The following is a 17222-nucleotide window of genomic DNA, read 5'->3' as shown; positions in this document are numbered from 1 at the left end:
TTTACTATTTTTATTATAAATGTGTCAAATAATGGTAAATGGAAACAATGGCTTAGACTTTGAGATGTAGAAGTACCTGGCGTGATTCAGAAAACCCTCCCTTCTATTGCAGGTTAAATCTGCTGTTGTTCTTGAGAGTCTTCGGTTGTGCTGCCTGGTCAGAACTGACCGCATGTGTTTAGATCTTTACCTCCAGATCTTCTGTCAAGTGTGGCCCTGCTGAAGGGCAGCGCCTCCTGAGAACACTCAGGCAGAATCACAGCTGAGAGACCACTGAGAGCAGTACCACAGAAACTATGTAAGCTGGTTTTGCACTCCTGGAGTAACCATGATGAAAACGGAGTCTTCAGGGGAAAGATCAACCCTCCGAAGTGCCTCTCCTCATAGGAATGCTTACAGAACTGAGTTCCAGGCACTGAAAAGCACCTTTGACAAACCGAAATCAGATGGAGAACAGAAAGCGAAAGAGGAAGGAGAGGCCTCACAGAGCAGGGGAAGGAAATATGGCTCAAATGTCAATAGGATTAAGAACTTATTTATGCAGATGGGCATGGAGCCCACTGAAAGTGCTGGAGTTACACCTAAAACCAGAGGAAAGGGTGGCCCTCCATCACCTCAAAGACGAATTAGGCCCAAAGAATTTGTGGAAAAAGCTGATGGTTCAATTGTAAAGTTGGAATCGTCCGTCTCGGAAAGGATCAGTAGGTTTGATACGATCCACGATGGTCCTTCCTATTCCAAGTTTACTGAAACTCGGAAGATGTTTGAGCGAAACGCTCATGAAACTGGACATTCCAATCGCTACTCCCCAAAGAAAGATAAAGTTGTTTCCAACGAGCTTCCGGATGAGTGGTGCAGTGCCAAGTCTCACAGGGGCAGCACCGATTCACTGGACAGCCTTAGCCCAAGGACAGAGACTGTCTCTCCAACCGTGAGTCAGCTCAGTGCAGTTTTTGAGAACACTGACTCACACAATGTGATCGTTGTAGAGAAGTCGGAGAACAACGAGGAGTACTCTGTAACTGGTCACTATCCGCTCAACCTCTCCTCCACTGTTGCAAATATCTCCTCCCCGGTTGCAAACCTTGAGGGCTTCAGTCCTTTGAAAGATGCCAGCACGTGGTCTCCCCCAGCCAAACAGGGTACAGGCGGGATGTCTGCTGAGAACTCTCAGCAGAATAGCGTGTCTTCAGCACTGAGACAGAAGACTTCCACAGGCACTTCAGCAGGTTCGAAAACAAGCGAAGAGTTAAAGAAGGGCACAGAGGCAAGTGCTGATGCTGTTGAGAGCTCTGGAGCGAGTCAGCAGGAACTGGTCAACGTGCTTGACTGTGAAAGATCTACGGACAGCTGTGCTAGGAGCAAGTCAAAAACAGAGGCAGAAGTTTTGTTGCAACAAAAGGAACAGTTGGAACATGCAGAGGGTGTCTTGGATAGAGCCGAAGCTTCAGATCTACCAAGAAATGTAACTTCAGGTGGTGATTTTGCCACAGATGCAGTTTCAGATGCTACCGAGTCCCATTATGATGAGGCAAGTGAAAAAGAAGTGCATGAAGATGTGAATAATTTTCAGAGTTCCCACGTGTACATGCACTCTGACTACAATGTATACCGGGTACGATCAAGATATAACTCTGACTGGGGAGAGACAGGTACAGAACAGGATGACCAGGATGACAGTGATGAAAATAACTGTTATGAACCTGATATGGAATACTCTGAAATTAATGGATTGCCAGATGAAGATGAAATCCCAGCCAACAGGAAGATACAGTTTAGCCGTGCTCCAATTAAGGTAAAGTTTCCTTTCTTTTTCTGCAGTTGGGTTCATTTTCGAATGCCACTTTATTTGAAGTACATCTTGAGAGCTGATCTAGGCTCTGAAAAGATTGCAGAAGATCTTTTGATATGCGTTTTTGTTACAGTCAGCAAGCATAATCTTAAATGAAGGAAGCTGAGCTCTGATGAGCTTGTGTCGTTTCCTAGACTGCTTGATGGCTGACTAAGCCAGCAGAAATTGAGAATGACAGCTGGGTTTGTGAAGTTGGACGATTTTAACATGCATGTTTTGACTTACGTGACTGAACTGTAACCACATGGTGGAATGTGGAAGTGGGTATCTGATGGCCTTTGTGCTGTTTGGTTTTTCCATTTGAAATAACAGCTTCTGTAGATCATATGGCTTTTCTTCAGCTCTCATCAGATGTTCTTTAAAATCCTTGCATTTAAACACTGTGTCATGAAATACAGTGTGATCCCGTCTCACTAATAGAGGGCTGTTAATATTCTGTACCTGAATTAGTATCATCTTTTATAGTAGCATAGTCACTTTTTTAAAACTTTCAAACATTAATATATGTATATTTAATATATCTCAGTGCTACAGAAAGACAGAAGCCGGTTGATTGAAATATGTAATGAAGGTTGGGTTTCTCATAGAGTTTTTACTAGTTTGGTTTCAGTTACATTCAAATTGCAGCTAAGAATGTTTTTTCAAGTAATTCCAGTTTAGGAAGGAATAGCTAGTCATGTTTTGTTGTACCAGCTTTTCATTGCTGAGTTTCGGGGATAAGGATAAAAGTGTTTTACTTCCAAGCTGGTTTTAGTGCATGTGGTCTCAAATGGACCATTGAGAAGACAGTAATTTCTCCAGAAATGGCTCTTGAAACAGCCATATGTGATGGAGTACTTGAAATCTAAACATTTTAAAATTAAAAATATGTAATTGAAATTAACTTTATTTTCATTATGGGAGTTTAGCAACTTGAAGTAATGTGATTTACAAAATATGCATTTACACCACCTGTGTTTTAAGTTAGGGAAAGATGGCTATTTCTATTAGGAAATTCTCATCTGAATGAAGCAACCAGGTTTTCACATCTGTTTATTGAGAGCTGGAGGGAGGGGAATGGCCTTGTGTTGTTCATGCTTCGAAAAGACCATTTTTTACACTGAAATGAAATATTCCAAGCTAAGAAAATGGGTTTCTTAAATTTTGTTTTGTTAGTATTTTATTCAGGCTTGCCTCATGCAATAAAAATTCTGTGTTTGTGCTCCCTCTGGATTATTCGCATAATGGGGGAAACTAGCTGGTATTCTCTGGGTTTGGCTTGAGTATTTTTTGAGACGAAGTAGAGAAAACTTTTATTACAAAGGATTATAGAAGTTTGTGTCCCCCTCCTCTGCCTTCTCCCTCAGGCTGTACTAACAGACAAGATGATGTTCTCTCTCTTCTGAAGGATCTACCAATTATGTGCAGAGGTTTGTTGTATTGTATTTATTACAGTTCCGACAGATAAGAATCCAGAAAGTGACTCCACTGATTTTATTCTTGAGACAGTTGGATTTTTCTGCTGTTTCTGTTTTGAAAGAGCTAACAATGACATCCTTACTTCAGTATATTGCTGTCATCTATCTGAATCATCCTGTCATGCCAAGTGCTATAAGAGTATTCTCTCAATTATTTAGTTATACAATTTTTCTTTTCTTCTCAAGTTTTTCATGCTATGTTCATTTCAGATTCTGTATTATCAAATAATAATAACAGTCCATCAGGAAAATGCTCTAAAAGTCATTTGTGTAAATAGTAAAAGAGTACATTTGTCATGGTTTTAAGCATAAAGCACTCTTAACAAGCTTATCCAAAGTAAAAGAATCGTTGCTTTAATTATTTTAGCATCTTTATTGTACATAGGAAGAAAACAGAATAAAAGCCACATTGTGAGAGAACAGTGTAGGAGGGGTTGGGAGGCTTGGGAGATCCCCTGCTTTTGTCCCTGGTGCCTCCAGTGTATGCAATCTGTTAGTTGTGTGGGGAAACAGAAGTGAGACCATGTGGAAGGAAGGCTTGCGCTGGGAGGAAGAAGTGCAGCCAAAGATGTGGAAAGTGAAAAGCTGCTTCTGGAGCCTTCCTCCCTTTCCTTCACAGCATTCTGTGGTTCCCTCAGCAGTGCCAAGCAGTGTAGGCCTGGGCAGGCCGCCACTGGCATCAGGTCACTGCCCGGCCACGCTGCTGTGGGCAGCGACTCGGGAGGAGAATCCCCCGGTGGGTCTCCGGCAGCTTGCGAGTCTCTCTGCTCCTGTGTTGCCTCTGGGACAGCGCTGCCAGTTCGGCATGCTGCTGGGAGGTCATCAACCAGCTCTGGCAAGCGGTTTGTGCCCGGCAGATTGGTATCAGTGAGCAGTGCAGGGGGCAAGGGGGACTTGTGTTTTGTCCCCTCAGGCAGTGCTAGCGGGTGAAACTTACCCAGTCGCTCCCTCTACCCATCTCTTACATAGGGATGATGCTTGCTAGGTGAATAAGCTGCAGCTATTTAAACATTTTTCTGTTCTAGGCAATTTTGTGTGTTAGTGGGCAAAAAGTGGTTTCATTAATACATTCCTAACGTCATCCCGTGCATACTGTGACAAGGAGAGAGGAAAATACAGAGCAATGTAGGAGTATTTTCTGTACCATTGAAAAGTGATTTGTCTTTGTTAAAATGAAGCAGTTTGTACTTAATGACTCTGCTAGATAGTGCTGCAGAAAGTCCAACCTAAATTCTAGATGTTTAGTGCTGATTTCACTGTATCATACATCCATTCTCTTCCTACAGGTGAGCTCTGAGATAATGAACAAAATTGACATTTGAATGTGTAACCTGTGAGAAGTTATTGCCACAGAGTTGTTACTTGAAGGTCTTAACAGGTTTCACTAAACACCTTTGAGCTATTTTTCCAGGAGGATTTTCAGGTAGATGTGCAAGGACTAAACAAGAAGAGTGCTGAGACTGAAGAGCAAAGAGGCTGCAGTTACCACCAAGGGTAATCCTGTCTGGCCCTTTAGGGGAACTACTGTGGACTATGAGAAGTAATAAAGTATAGGCAAAAAGATGAATAAATAAAATTTTACTCATCAAACTGATAAAGATTGAATTCTGCTCATCTCCCAGGCAGGAAAAAGACCCAGTTATTGAGAAACTTACTATAGGGAGAAAGGCTCAAGTCAACAAATGCTGGAAATTCTATTCCGTTAGTCTGTAATTTCACTATCACAGATCCCATGCTCCATGGGCCATTTACTCTGTTCTAGGATTATGGGCTCTGTTTGCTGATCGCATCTCTGTTGAAAGTCCCTTTAGGAGGAGGTGGCTGCTCAGGGGCCACTGCAGGCTTGGAGAGTTTCGAGGTATTTGAAGTGTGGCATAGCTGATGTGAGCAGTTGTGCATGTTTGGGAAGATTAAGTCAGCTTGGCAGTATTCAATAAAACATAGCCTAAAAGGGCCCAAGAGTTGGTGCTGTTAGTCACAGTGGGCATGAGTGCGTTGCTGAACAAGGCATTTGCATGTTGATAGAGCAGTTGGTATGAGGGTTGTATAGAGGCCTTCATCAGCACCAGCCTATTACAGTGCTTCTGCTCAGGGGTAGAACTGAAACTTTCCAAGGCAAGTGGAAGAAGTGAAAAATTTAAGTAAATGTGATGAGGAAAAAAAATTGCCCTACTTTTGCCAGGGTTTCTTTTCTACAAAGAAAAAAAGCAGACAGAAAGAAGCAGAAACTGTTGTTTATTTGCCTTTTGTTGAGTTTTGCGGGGTTTCCCGAGGGTTGGGTTCTATACTGCTTCCCAAATATTGCAGGCTAATTGGACAGGGTTTGCTAGTCAGAATTGATTCATTCATGGCTTTCTACACTCTAGCAAATGGAAATTTATTGATTGTTCAAATCATAATCCTTTTTGAGCTCTGCTTCCTCTGTCCTGGGTAGGTTTGGGATGGAAGAGTAATGTTTACCTCTTTTCTCTCCAAATCCAGAATGTCTGGTATCTTGAGAGCTGGTGGCTGTGACTGTGCTTAGTGACCTATTTCTGGCACCTGGTACACATGTTCAACCATTTAAAGCTGTTAGCAATTTTGTCTCCTGCTGAGCCTCCTTTTGCAACCTTCTGCTCTGCTGACTTGGCTGTACCTGGCTGAGGGGTTGGGTAGTATGAGATAGACCGTATGACAGACAAGCAGGTGACTTGGGGTGCAGTGAGGGGTTTTAGCCCAAGCTGCTGCTGCAGTTTTCAGAGTTCCATAAAGCTTCTTTAGGGTGCAGTGCCGGTGAAGGGACCTCTCTGCAGGCATCTCTGAGTTTTGGGATAGGTGGGGAAAAGGGTAACAGGAATGGAGGGGATAGAGCAAATGGCTCTTCCATGCTTCAGCCAACTCCATACAAAGGGATTATGATCACCAGTGCCTGTGCCTCGTATGTTCTTCCTCTCTTTTGTCACATAGGATGACTGAATCTTACACACTAAGACACCTCAGTTTTCCTGATCGTATTTTGTTCAAATGGTCTTCAGGAATTGGAGTTTGTGCTTCTCTCTTTCTTTAATAAAGAGAGCCTTTGAAGAGGTTTTACAAGGAGTGGTGCAGCTGTAGTTTAGTGTAAAATAGGAATGGCATTTGTATTCAATGGTTATTTTGAAATATCTTATGAACTACATGGTGATTATTTTAAATAAAAAAATCAGTTCAAGGAGCAAGTCTTTATTTTAGTTATTCCTCATTTCTCTCACGAAAATGTACTCAGGAATGTAAATAGTGGCAAAAAAAGAATCTGAAACAATCTTGACACTGTAATTTGGAAATTTCCACTCTAAAATATTATTATTCTTTGTCAGCTAAATATCAAAATAAAGTATGCTGGAAACATTTTCAAGTTTTAGTGCTGCAAAAGAAAGTATTTCTTTGCCCGGTTCAATATTTAGTATGGTATTTGCCTGTTGTTAAAATGTTGGCGAACTATTTTGCATCACAGAAGTCGTAAGTGAAGGTTACCCATCTGCAAGCACTGTACAGTTCCTGGCTCCAAACTTGCCACCACTTCTAATTGTGTTTTACTGAAGTGAATATGGAGTTGGATTTAGATGAGCTCCAGATCTCCCTTTCAACCACAGTGGCCCGTAAATCTGTAAATAAAGTAGTCCCAGAGGGTGTTAGGACACTTGCTGAAGGCAGATGCAGCAGACAGGACTTGCAAAAAAATCCTGAGGATTTAAAGTGATTACAGAATATGAGAAATTTATCCACTTTTGAATGGTCAATTAAGAAACCTTACGGATAAAGAAAGATGTGTAGCTTCCTGCTGAAGTACTTGCCTTTACTTAAGTGTCTGAGCTTTGTTTACAACAGTAGGAGTGGACGGTAGTTTTGGCTAAAGCATCAAGGCATCGAGTAGGCTTAGGCTCTGTCTCGTGTAGTGTTGAATAAGTTACTAAACCTTTGTGCTGATATTTGCGTTCTGGAAAATGGGCAGCAAATTGGTAATTAATTCCATTAATCTTGACTTGTGAAGCAGTTTGACATACTGAGCTATTGCTTGGCTAGCTTGAAAAGTGTGTACTCTGCTACGTAAAATGGCCTTACACTTTTTTCGGGTATTGTGACATGTAGGAAGTTCTGCAGACTTAAGCAGTAATAAAATGTGTTGTACTGCAAGGATTGTGAGGCTAACTTTGATTATTTGTAAAAATTAACAATGTAAGACCAGATTCTTTGTTCTGGTGGCAGGATATATGGAGCGTTTCTGGAACCTGGTCTTTTATTTCAGTTACATTTATAGCATCATAGGATCAACTAGATTCAAAAAGACCTTTAAGATTATCAGGTCCAACCTTTTCCCCAGGACTGACAACTCCACCAATAAACCATGTTTATAATGAAATATCTTCTTATGAAAAGCAGCACATTTTATATATATTTGTCAGGGAAAGAAATAAGAAGTAAATATTAAAGAATGAAAAACTGAATGCCTTCAAAGAACAACAAGGAAGAAGGCATAATGTATTCCAGAACAAGTTGCTATTTTCATTATTAAAAGGTCAGTGTGTTCTACGTGGTTATCTTGTACATGAAGTGTATTACTGGGTTGGAATTGCGTACCTTCACTGGATGAGTCTTTCATACACTGTAATTTCAGGTGCAGAAGAGTTTTCTTGTATTAAGTATATGTGGAATTATTGGAATATAGTAGCTGGAATAAAGTTATTTGCCTGACTCAGTATGCTGTGGAGACTTTTGTGTAGGTCATCATTTCACTACTAATTCTAGGGACCAGTTTTTCCTGGATGCAATATTCACACACTGTTACTGAGCTAAAAAGAAATAATGTTGCTTTAAACTGGGTTTTATAAGCATTGAGGACATTCTGGAAGAGCCATCTGTAGAAACCGAGTTTGGATTAAATAATTGGCATCAGAGGTTTATGCGGTTTAGGTTGAACGGGGTTTCCAGTTAAGGGTTTTCAATTTCAAAAATGCAGGCTGAGAAACTGTAGAGAGAAATGATTTGAAATCAGCCAAACCAAAAAGCAAACAGAGATAACGGTGGGGTTCTTGGAACCTCTTCGATTCAGAATTAAAAAAAGTGTGTAGGATTTGCGTCCCAAGAAAAATCAGAGTACAGAAGCAGAATAATTGCAGACCTAATCAGAAGAAAAGGTGTCCAAAGAGAGTATCAAAAGGCAACCAAGAACTCGCAAGGAGTGGCAAAAGGAGTTGTACATAAAATGAAAGACTGTCATAGAGTTCAGAAGTCTTAAGTGTGAATAAGGTGTTGCCAGAAGTCAAGCTGAGTTTGACCTTGTAAAGGAAAATAATCCCAAGTAGTAAAAATCCATTTATCCATTTAAAATGAAATGAGAAAGGAGGCTGGGCGTTACGCAGTCAGCATGAGGCTATGATCGGAGCTATTGTCCCCAGTTTATATTAACATTTTGCCTTCATTTTTGTTGCAGTTGGTCTTGTTGAACATGGAATCAAGAATAAGAGCTAAATACATGTATACAGATGGAAATTCTTACAGTGAAATTCTTAAAGTGAAATGAAGATGAAACCTAGAAGTTCCTAGTGCTCAGGTTTAGAAGGGCTGGGTGAAAGAAGTTGTATTTTGGAAAGTCTTGTAGCAAACATTTCAAAACAAACATAAGAGCACGTGCAGTAGCTATTTTTCAGTAAGTAGAGGAAAGATGGTTCTGGCAGCTTGAAAATCATTAATCTCTATTTTTCTGTAGTGAAACCATAAAACAAAACTTTGAAAAGAATCCAAGGCAGGGAGGCATATGGAAAAGTGGAGTACATGTAAATGGCTTTGTGAGAGGTAGCATATGTCAGACTGGATTAGTGTCTGCCTTTAGTAAGATAGAAGACCTTGTTAAAAATTTCATTAGTTCTGCTTCAGAAAGTTGGAGCACGCTAAATGACACTTGCTTCTGACGGAAAGTGGGAAAGCCTTATCATTGCTTGGGATTACAGGAAATACGGGTGACTGGGAGGACTTGAGTATTGGGGATGGATTTATGAGCTAAGGAGTTTCATGGTAAACTAGTGACTCATTTGTATGGGACGACAGCTAAGGAGAAAGCTGCTCTGTGACTTGCTTGCGTCGAATGACAGCAGTAACCCATGGTGTGATGCAGCTGTGAGGAAGCAAAATGGCATTCTAGACATACGAAGCAAAATACTGTGGTAGTGGTAGGAAATTGTGAGTGTCATTTTATAACTTGCTAAGGAGACTTCATCTGGAACATGTCTGGTGGTTTCTGCTTAAGGCGAGTGAGTTTGTAGGAAAAGCTGTAGCAACTTGCTGCTCTTATTTGGCTTTTTCTTGGTTAATTCTATCGTAAAACAGGGAGCTTAGGAAATGTATCTTGCTCACTGAAAGCCTGAAAAAGAGCACAGTTGCATCTCTGCTATATTCATAAAGGAAAAGTCCCTGAAGGCAAAGGGACAGCTTTCCACTTTTAAAGTGAAATTGAGCATTTTCTGACTAAGATGAAATAATTGTAATAGCAGATACTCTTTTCTTGTGTTCCTGATAGACTACTGTATTGTCTAACACACTATTAATTTTGTTAAGGGTTAGAATTTCCTTCAGCACTGTTGAACTCACAGGCCACAAATAATCTATTGAAAAAAGTACCTGACATTCCTGTAGTTAAATGGTACAAAAGGATAGCTGTTACTCTGTGATGTCCTTTTTTGTGTAGAAAGTATTCTATTGAGAGCAGAAGATAATTTTACTCACCGGATTTGATTCAAGAGACCTGTCAGATTGTGCAGATATTTCCATATGATAAAGTCAGTGGAAGGTGTGAATGCAGAATTTATCTCCGAGGCCGTTTGCATTGTGTTACTACACGTACAACTACACTTTTTAGTCTGTGCACACCTGTAACTTTTTATGGTCCTCTCTGCAGTTTCCATCTGCCTTAGTATTCAGTGTGTAATCTCAAGGACATAAGATGCTGGTTCACATGGAAAAGATATCTTTCAATATTCAGACTATGCTGCATGTAGACCTTAGGGCCTTTTATTCAAGAAATACCTGTATTTCAGATTTACTATTTATATGGTTTGTTTAAAAGCATTAAACTATAGAGGCTTTTAAAAGTCATTCTATCAAATGCCTGTCTAATTCATCTAGATCATGGCCTTTCTGATAAAAAGCATCCCAAGGTTTTATTCAGGCTTGCATTCATCTTTAAGATAGGATCTGACATACTTAGATTCTGTAGATATGTAGATTCTGACATATTTACATATTTACCTGTTAGCTGTGCCTTCTTGGGAGTCCAACGTTACGTGTTTGGTAATGTTGAATTGGGTGATTGTCCAGCAGATTTTACTGTTCATGGACTGCTTAAATAGAATACTCAAAATACTTTAATAATGTATTTTTTTCACAAGGGCAATCCAGAGAGAATTCATGAATCTAGAGATTTAGAGCACTCTTGAAAAAGCTGTTAATCTAGGAGTGTGGCAAAGTGCACTAGTGCACATGAGTGTTTCAGTATGATATTTGGGAGCATGAGACTACCAGGCCACATAGCTCTTTATTTGTCCTTGCCCAGCCTTTTTCTCTGAAGCAGTTGCTCAGTTTTATCTCCCCTCTATTAATCTGGTAGGGTGACTAAAAACTGCCACCTCAGTTGTTTTGCACATTTCTTTCATGTATTGTATTTAAGATGTGAGGAGAGAAATACCATTAAATAGAGGGTTTGGGTTTTTTCTTTTTCCCCTTCTGTCTGCATGGTCAGTAAACCAGTTTCCAATCTTAACAGCTGTAGGTCCAGAGTAACTGCCAAGACTTACTGGGGTTTACTACAAGTGCATGACACAGTCATTACCAGTAACGCTTGACTAGTGAAAAGGGAGGTTATGTTTGATGAACCTCATAACCTTCTACAATGGAATGACTGATTTAAAAAAGCTGGATTTAGCTTCCAGCAGCACAGTGATGAGAGCCATGGGGGTTGGCCAGTGTGGTAGTGGAGCGGTAAGCATATCCTACTCCATCCAGCCAGGAGCCTCAGCAGCACCCTGCCCTAACAGGGTCCTGCCAGCTTCCATAACCCAATGCAGCTGGTACACGGTAGCTCTGAACTTGTAGCATTTCGGGCTGAAAGATGCCACAGGGCAGGTTTGTGGCCTTTTAAGAGCTAACCACGTACCACTGCATTGGTAGTCCTGCAGTATAGTGTTATCTGAAATATGCCATTGAACTGTTTCTTCACCATTTTTTCTCAATTGACTTCCTGATGGTATCTCAGCACTGTAGTCTGCCGCATAGATTTATTATTTTTTTTAATGTAGTTTCTGATTGTTTTCATTGTGTTTTTTTCCCCTTGGTCTTGATTCTGGACACTTACCAGACTGCAGTAGTTTTGTTGATGGCCTAGGACATAATTTCCTTTTTTTATCCTCAGTTTTCTAAGGCTACATACTTGACATTTTGCATTACATTAAAAAATAGAAAAGAAAAAAAAAAGCTTCTTTCTTAACTGCCAGTTTATGGATTTTTGTCATTGTTTTACACATTGTTTCACTCAAAAAACTGATGAATGTACTGTGGTGCTTTTTTACCACTAGGTTTATTTTGTCGTAGCATTATGTGTGGGGTTTGTTTATTGTATTTTATTATTTTTAATAAGTAAATAATGTGTGAAATATGTAGTATCATATCCATAGAGGCTCTGTGAACGCTGTTAATTCTCTGGTTGTTCTTGTTCTTTCCATAGATCTTTCTATCTGATCTCACTTTGTGCTTTTGATAACTTGCTTCTTTGTTGTGCAAGACAACAAAATCTAGATGTGCCATATGTTTCATCACAGTTTTCCTTAAAGCTGTGGCTGTCACCTAAGAGGAGAGGAAGCATATTCTCTGTGCTGTGTTGTATGGAATATCTGCTTCACCTGGCCAGCCTTTAGGCAGATATGCTGCCACCCTTTCTTAAAGGATACAGTTGTACACCTAGAAAAGTACAAGCTAAAAGAACAAACTTACTTGTCCATGCAGATACTTGGCTAATAAATTACTGTAGCAGTAATTCGTCAGAAGACTGAAATAGACATTTTTGTCTTAAAAACTTTGTTATTTATTCTCACATAATAGACATAATGCTCCCAAGGGAGCTGGGCTTGCTTTAGCTACAAGAATTTTTGCAGTGCAAGGAAAACCTGCCGGGAGGGTGTAGCAACGATGTCTGTTAAGGGTAAGCATGGTGTGACTTCTCTCTGGTATAAGGTATTTTTTGTTCTCTTTTAAACAAGAGTGGTACTATAATCACGAAATACTAGATCAAATTCTTTGTCTTTTATTAGCACTGGAATTCCAAGATACAACATCATTTGATGACTTGCTGAATAGTAGTTGTCTTTTAATGACTGGCTTGGATTACTTTAAAAGTGAAGGTCAAAATTTTATCTTTTGTCTCACTTATCTGAAAAAAACACCAGCAGCAGAAGAAAAGGACTTTTCAGACCTCAAATTTGATTGTGTCTTAAGTGACAAAAATGCAATTGTAGAAGAAATTGCATTTAAAATATCTTACTTTGAATCAGCTGCTTCTGCTAATCTCTATCCCTGTATTTGGTGCAGACATAGAATCATAGAATCATAGAATAGTTAGGGTTGGAAAGGACCTTAAGATCATCTAGTTCCAGCTCCCCTGCCATGGGCAGGGAAACCTCATACTAAACCATGCCACCCAAGGCTTCATCCAGCCTGGTCTTGAACACCGCCAAGGATGGAGCATTCACAACTTCTCTGGGCAACTCATTCCAGTGCCTCTCAGTAAAGAATTTCTTCCTTCTATCCAATCTAAACTTCCCCTGTTTAAGTTTGAACCCATTACCCCTTGTCCTGTCACTACAGTCCCCAGAACCCCTATAGCCCCCCTTCAGATACTGGAAGGCTGCTATGAGGTCTCCATGCAGCCTTCTCTTCTCCAGGCTGAACAGCCCCAACTTTCTCAGCCTGTCTTCATATGGGAGGTGCTCCAGTCCCCTGATCATCCTCGTGGCCCTCCTCTGGACTTGTTCCAACAGCTCCATGTCCTTTTTATGTTGAGGACACCAGAACTGCACACAATACTCCAAGTGAGGTCTCACGAGAGCAGAGTAGAGGGGCAGGATCACCTCCTTCGACCTGCTGGTCACGCTCCTTTTGATGCAGCCCAGGATACGGTTGGCTTTCTGGGCTGCGAGCGCACACTGAAGCCGGTTCATGTTCATTTTCTCATTGACCAACACCCCCAAGTCTTTCTCTGCAGGGCTGCTCTGAATCTCTTCTCTGCCCAACCTGTAGCTGTGCCTGAATCACACTGATAGTATCACATCAGTGATACCATCAGAAATAAGATATTTTGGGACTTCCTGACATTCTGCAGCCCTTTGTCCTGCTACTATCATGAACTGGAGCAATAAATTAGCTTAGTAGTGCTGATAGCAGATTTCCAGGAGTTACACTGCGAGTTGTGACTCAGTTCACTGAGTTTGCATGCAATTCCTAACAGCACATGATGAGGTATCAAACCAAACTGTATTGTAGTACATATAGTATACAAACTATACTGTGCAAGATTGGCAGACGACAGTGCTGGAAACCCATTATTACAACACCACTGAGTCATGTGTCATCTTTCACACCATTTGGTTAGCACATAGGGAATAAAAAGTAAGGTATCAGCATGCACTGATAACAGGGCAACTGGGCAGACATGGTGATGGTAATGACCCAAAGAAAAGAAGTGCACAGATCCTGATTTCTTTTGCTCTTACACCACATTTGGCAGTGCAGAGTGGGCATCAGGAGAGCTGCAAAACTGACAGGTCTTTTCTCATGGTGTGTGGCAGCAAGTAAACTCAAAAAGGAAGCAAGCATGAATGGGAAAGTTTGGCACACACACAACTTGAGAGTGGTGTAATACAGAAAAATAAGTTGGTATTTAATGTTAAGAAGCATGTCAAACTGAGATGACTTAGGGGAGTTTTTCTTAAAGACGGAAGCATAATTATGACCATTAAAGCTCAGGGGAAACCTCTGCATGTATTGCCAGTACGCTTGCCACCTCTGCTAAAGCTTGGCAGTGAGATTGTAGGGTAGTTTTTAGCTAAAATCATAGCAACACCTATGTCACGGAGTAGAGGGTTTTCAGATTTTCTTTTTGGTGTTACCACAGCACTGTTGACGTTTAATTTGTACATGTCTGCAGAACTACTTCAGTGACTTAGAATCATAGAATAGTTGGGGTTGGAAAGGACCTTAAGATTATCTAGTTCCAACCCCCCTGCCATAGGCAGGGACACCTCACACTAAGCCATGCCACCTAAGGCCTCATCCAACCTGGCCTTGAACACTGCCAAGGATGGAGCATTCACAACTTCTCTGGGCAACTCATTCCAGTGCCTCACCAGTCTCAAAGTTAAGAATTTCTTCCTTAGATCCAATCTAAACTTCCCCTGTTTAAGTTTGAACCCGTTACCCCTTATCCTGTCACTACAGTCCCTGATGAAGAGTCCCTCCCCAGCATCCCTATAGCCCCCCTTCAGATACTGGAAGGCTGCTATGAGGTCTCCACGCAGCCTTCTCTTCTCCAGGCTGAACAGCCCCAACTTTCTCAGCCTGTCTTCATATGGGAGGTGCTCCAGTCCTCTGATCATCCTCGTGGCCCTCCTCTGGACTTGTTCCAACAGTTCCATGTCCTTTTTATGTTGAGGACACCAGAACTGCACACAATACTCCAAGTGAGGTCTCACGAGAGCAGAGTAGAGGGGCAGGATCACCTCCTTCGACCTGCTGGTCACGCTCCTTTTGATGCAGCCCAGGATACGGTTGGCTTTCTGGGCTGCGAGCGCACACTGAAGCCGGTTCATGTTCATTTTCTCATTGACCAACACTCCCAAGTCTTTCTCTGCAGGGCTGCTCCGAATCTCGTCTCTGCCCAACCTGTAGCTGTGCCTGGGATTGCTCCGACTCAGGTGTAGGACCTTGCACTTGGCATGGTTAAACTTCATAAGGTTGGCATCAGCCCATCTCACAAGCGTGTTGAGGTCCCTCTGGATGGCATCCCTTCCCTCCAGCATATCAACTGAACCACACAGCTTGGTGTCATCGGCAAACTTGCTGAGGGCGCACTCAATCCCACTGTCCATGTCACCAACAAAGATGTTGAACAAGACCGGTCCCAACACCGATCCCTGACGGACACCACTCATTACTGGTCACCAGCTGGACATCGAGCCATTGACCTCAACTCTTTGCGTGCGGCCATCCAGACAGTTCTTTATCCACCGAGTGGTCCACCCATCAAATTGATGTCTCTCCAATTTAGAGGCAAGGATGTCGTGTGGGACAGTGTCGAAGGCTTTGTGCAAGTCCAGGTAGATGACTTAGCAGTATTTTGCCTGTTTTACAGTTTCGTCTTACTGGTGCACTGATTGCACTACAAGGACACTTGTTAACTTCACATCAAGGTTCAGGAAAATGGTATAGCTTTGTCTACAATCTGTTGTAAGAGACTGAACAACTGATTAGCTAGAATACAGTGAACCAGAGGAAAAAAAAAAAGGAAGCTAGAGGAAACTATCTGTGATGAAGAAACAAAATCTGAGAACTGTGGGGAATAGTGGCCTTTTTACACTTTGCTCTGGCTGTTTTCCCAGAGCAGCCAGCACCGGGAATGGCGGTCTGTTCTGCAGGAAACTTGAAACTTTGCACTGAGCACACTGATATACTCTGCTGTCTAATTGTACTAAGTGCTGGTGGGGTGGTCCCTTCATGCAGTTACAAGAATTGTGTCAGGAAACATCTAGTTCAGGTAGATCTTGTAACAAAACCATGAGCTGATGCTTTCCTTGGAACATTTTCAGTATCTGGTAGCATTCAAAGAAATTGAAAGCTATTTTTATAAGAAAACAAATTACTTAAAGTTCCTTACTTTCAGTACTTCTGATGTATAACAAAAAAAAAAAAATCCTACATTTTTGAGTAACAGCTTATAACAAATGGCATCAGCTTCATGAAAGAGTGTAGTGCTTTCAATTGAAAGCAGTTCTGGAGTTTAATTACTAGCCAGCGAGTCTCCTTTGTGTGATCACATCACAACTGTATAAGCTGATCACGTTGATGCTCAGAAAACCTTTGCTACCACCTAATGGGATTTCTTACCTACTGATCTTGGAGTGTGTGTACATCGTCTCATGAAGGCTGGCAGCTTTTTCAGGTGTGTTACTAATCTATAATTGAATTTTGCAATAGTTTTGGCTTGTCCATGCAGTTAATAAAAGAGCTTCGAGAAAGGATAACCGTCTTCTGCCCAGGAAGGGAACTTAGACCTCCTTCTGTCATTTTCTAGGAGTGCATGTACCTAAACATTATGCTGTAGGTTACACTGTGTTCTTCCACCCTTTCTGTTGAACATGGGACCACAAGAACCATCTATACAGAGTGAGTTTGCCAGTCCCGCCACTGGAAAGAATACAAGAGCAAATAAGACTGTGTTGATTTTAGACTTTTCTCCTTCGGCACTGAGGGCAGCTTTAGGATCTGAGATGTGCTGAAACACCTGTTAAAATGACATATATAAGGAGCTATTATATTTAGAAAGAGATCTTTGACTTAAAGGGAATTGAATTTTAATACCCACATAGTGGATGAGTGTTACAACCACTTGGCCTTTTATATGAAGTGCACTACTGTCATCTCTTCCTCTCCTGGATAGGCTCTCACAAAGCCTACCCGCTCTGTCTTACCAGCTTTTGTGATCAAATGTGACAGCCGCCTGCCTTCAGAAGGCAGTTGTAGGCTTTGAGCCTTGAGTGAAGAGAGACATCTGTTTGCATCTCTCATTAGGGCTGTAAGCTGGAAGAACTCAGAGAGACCGCAGAACTCAGTAAATTGGTTCTTGACTTTAGGCAGGG

At 41.3% G+C, this 17222-nt stretch overlaps 1 protein-coding gene across 2 annotated transcripts in view; it reads left to right on the top strand.

Moving 5' to 3' along the window:
* Window positions 1-328: 328 nt before the first annotated feature.
* Window positions 329-17222, top strand: part of PPP1R9A (protein phosphatase 1 regulatory subunit 9A) — a gene marked incomplete at both ends in the record, with an annotated part of 135413 nt that continues 118519 nt past the window's right edge. For both annotated transcript variants that reach the window (XM_080639407.1, XM_080639406.1), the window contains one exon: window positions 329-1795. In XM_080639407.1, coding sequence (XP_080495533.1) covers window positions 329-1795 — 1467 coding nt within the window. The remainder of the gene's footprint in view (window positions 1796-17222) is intronic.

The sequence above is a fragment of the Psittacula echo genome (assembly GCF_963264785.1).
Source record: "Psittacula echo genome assembly, chromosome: 2".
NCBI classification, from domain to species: domain Eukaryota; kingdom Metazoa; phylum Chordata; class Aves; order Psittaciformes; family Psittacidae; genus Psittacula; species Psittacula echo.
The sequence above is the reverse complement of the archived record's forward strand: the minus strand, read 5'-3'. Positions and strand labels throughout refer to the sequence as shown.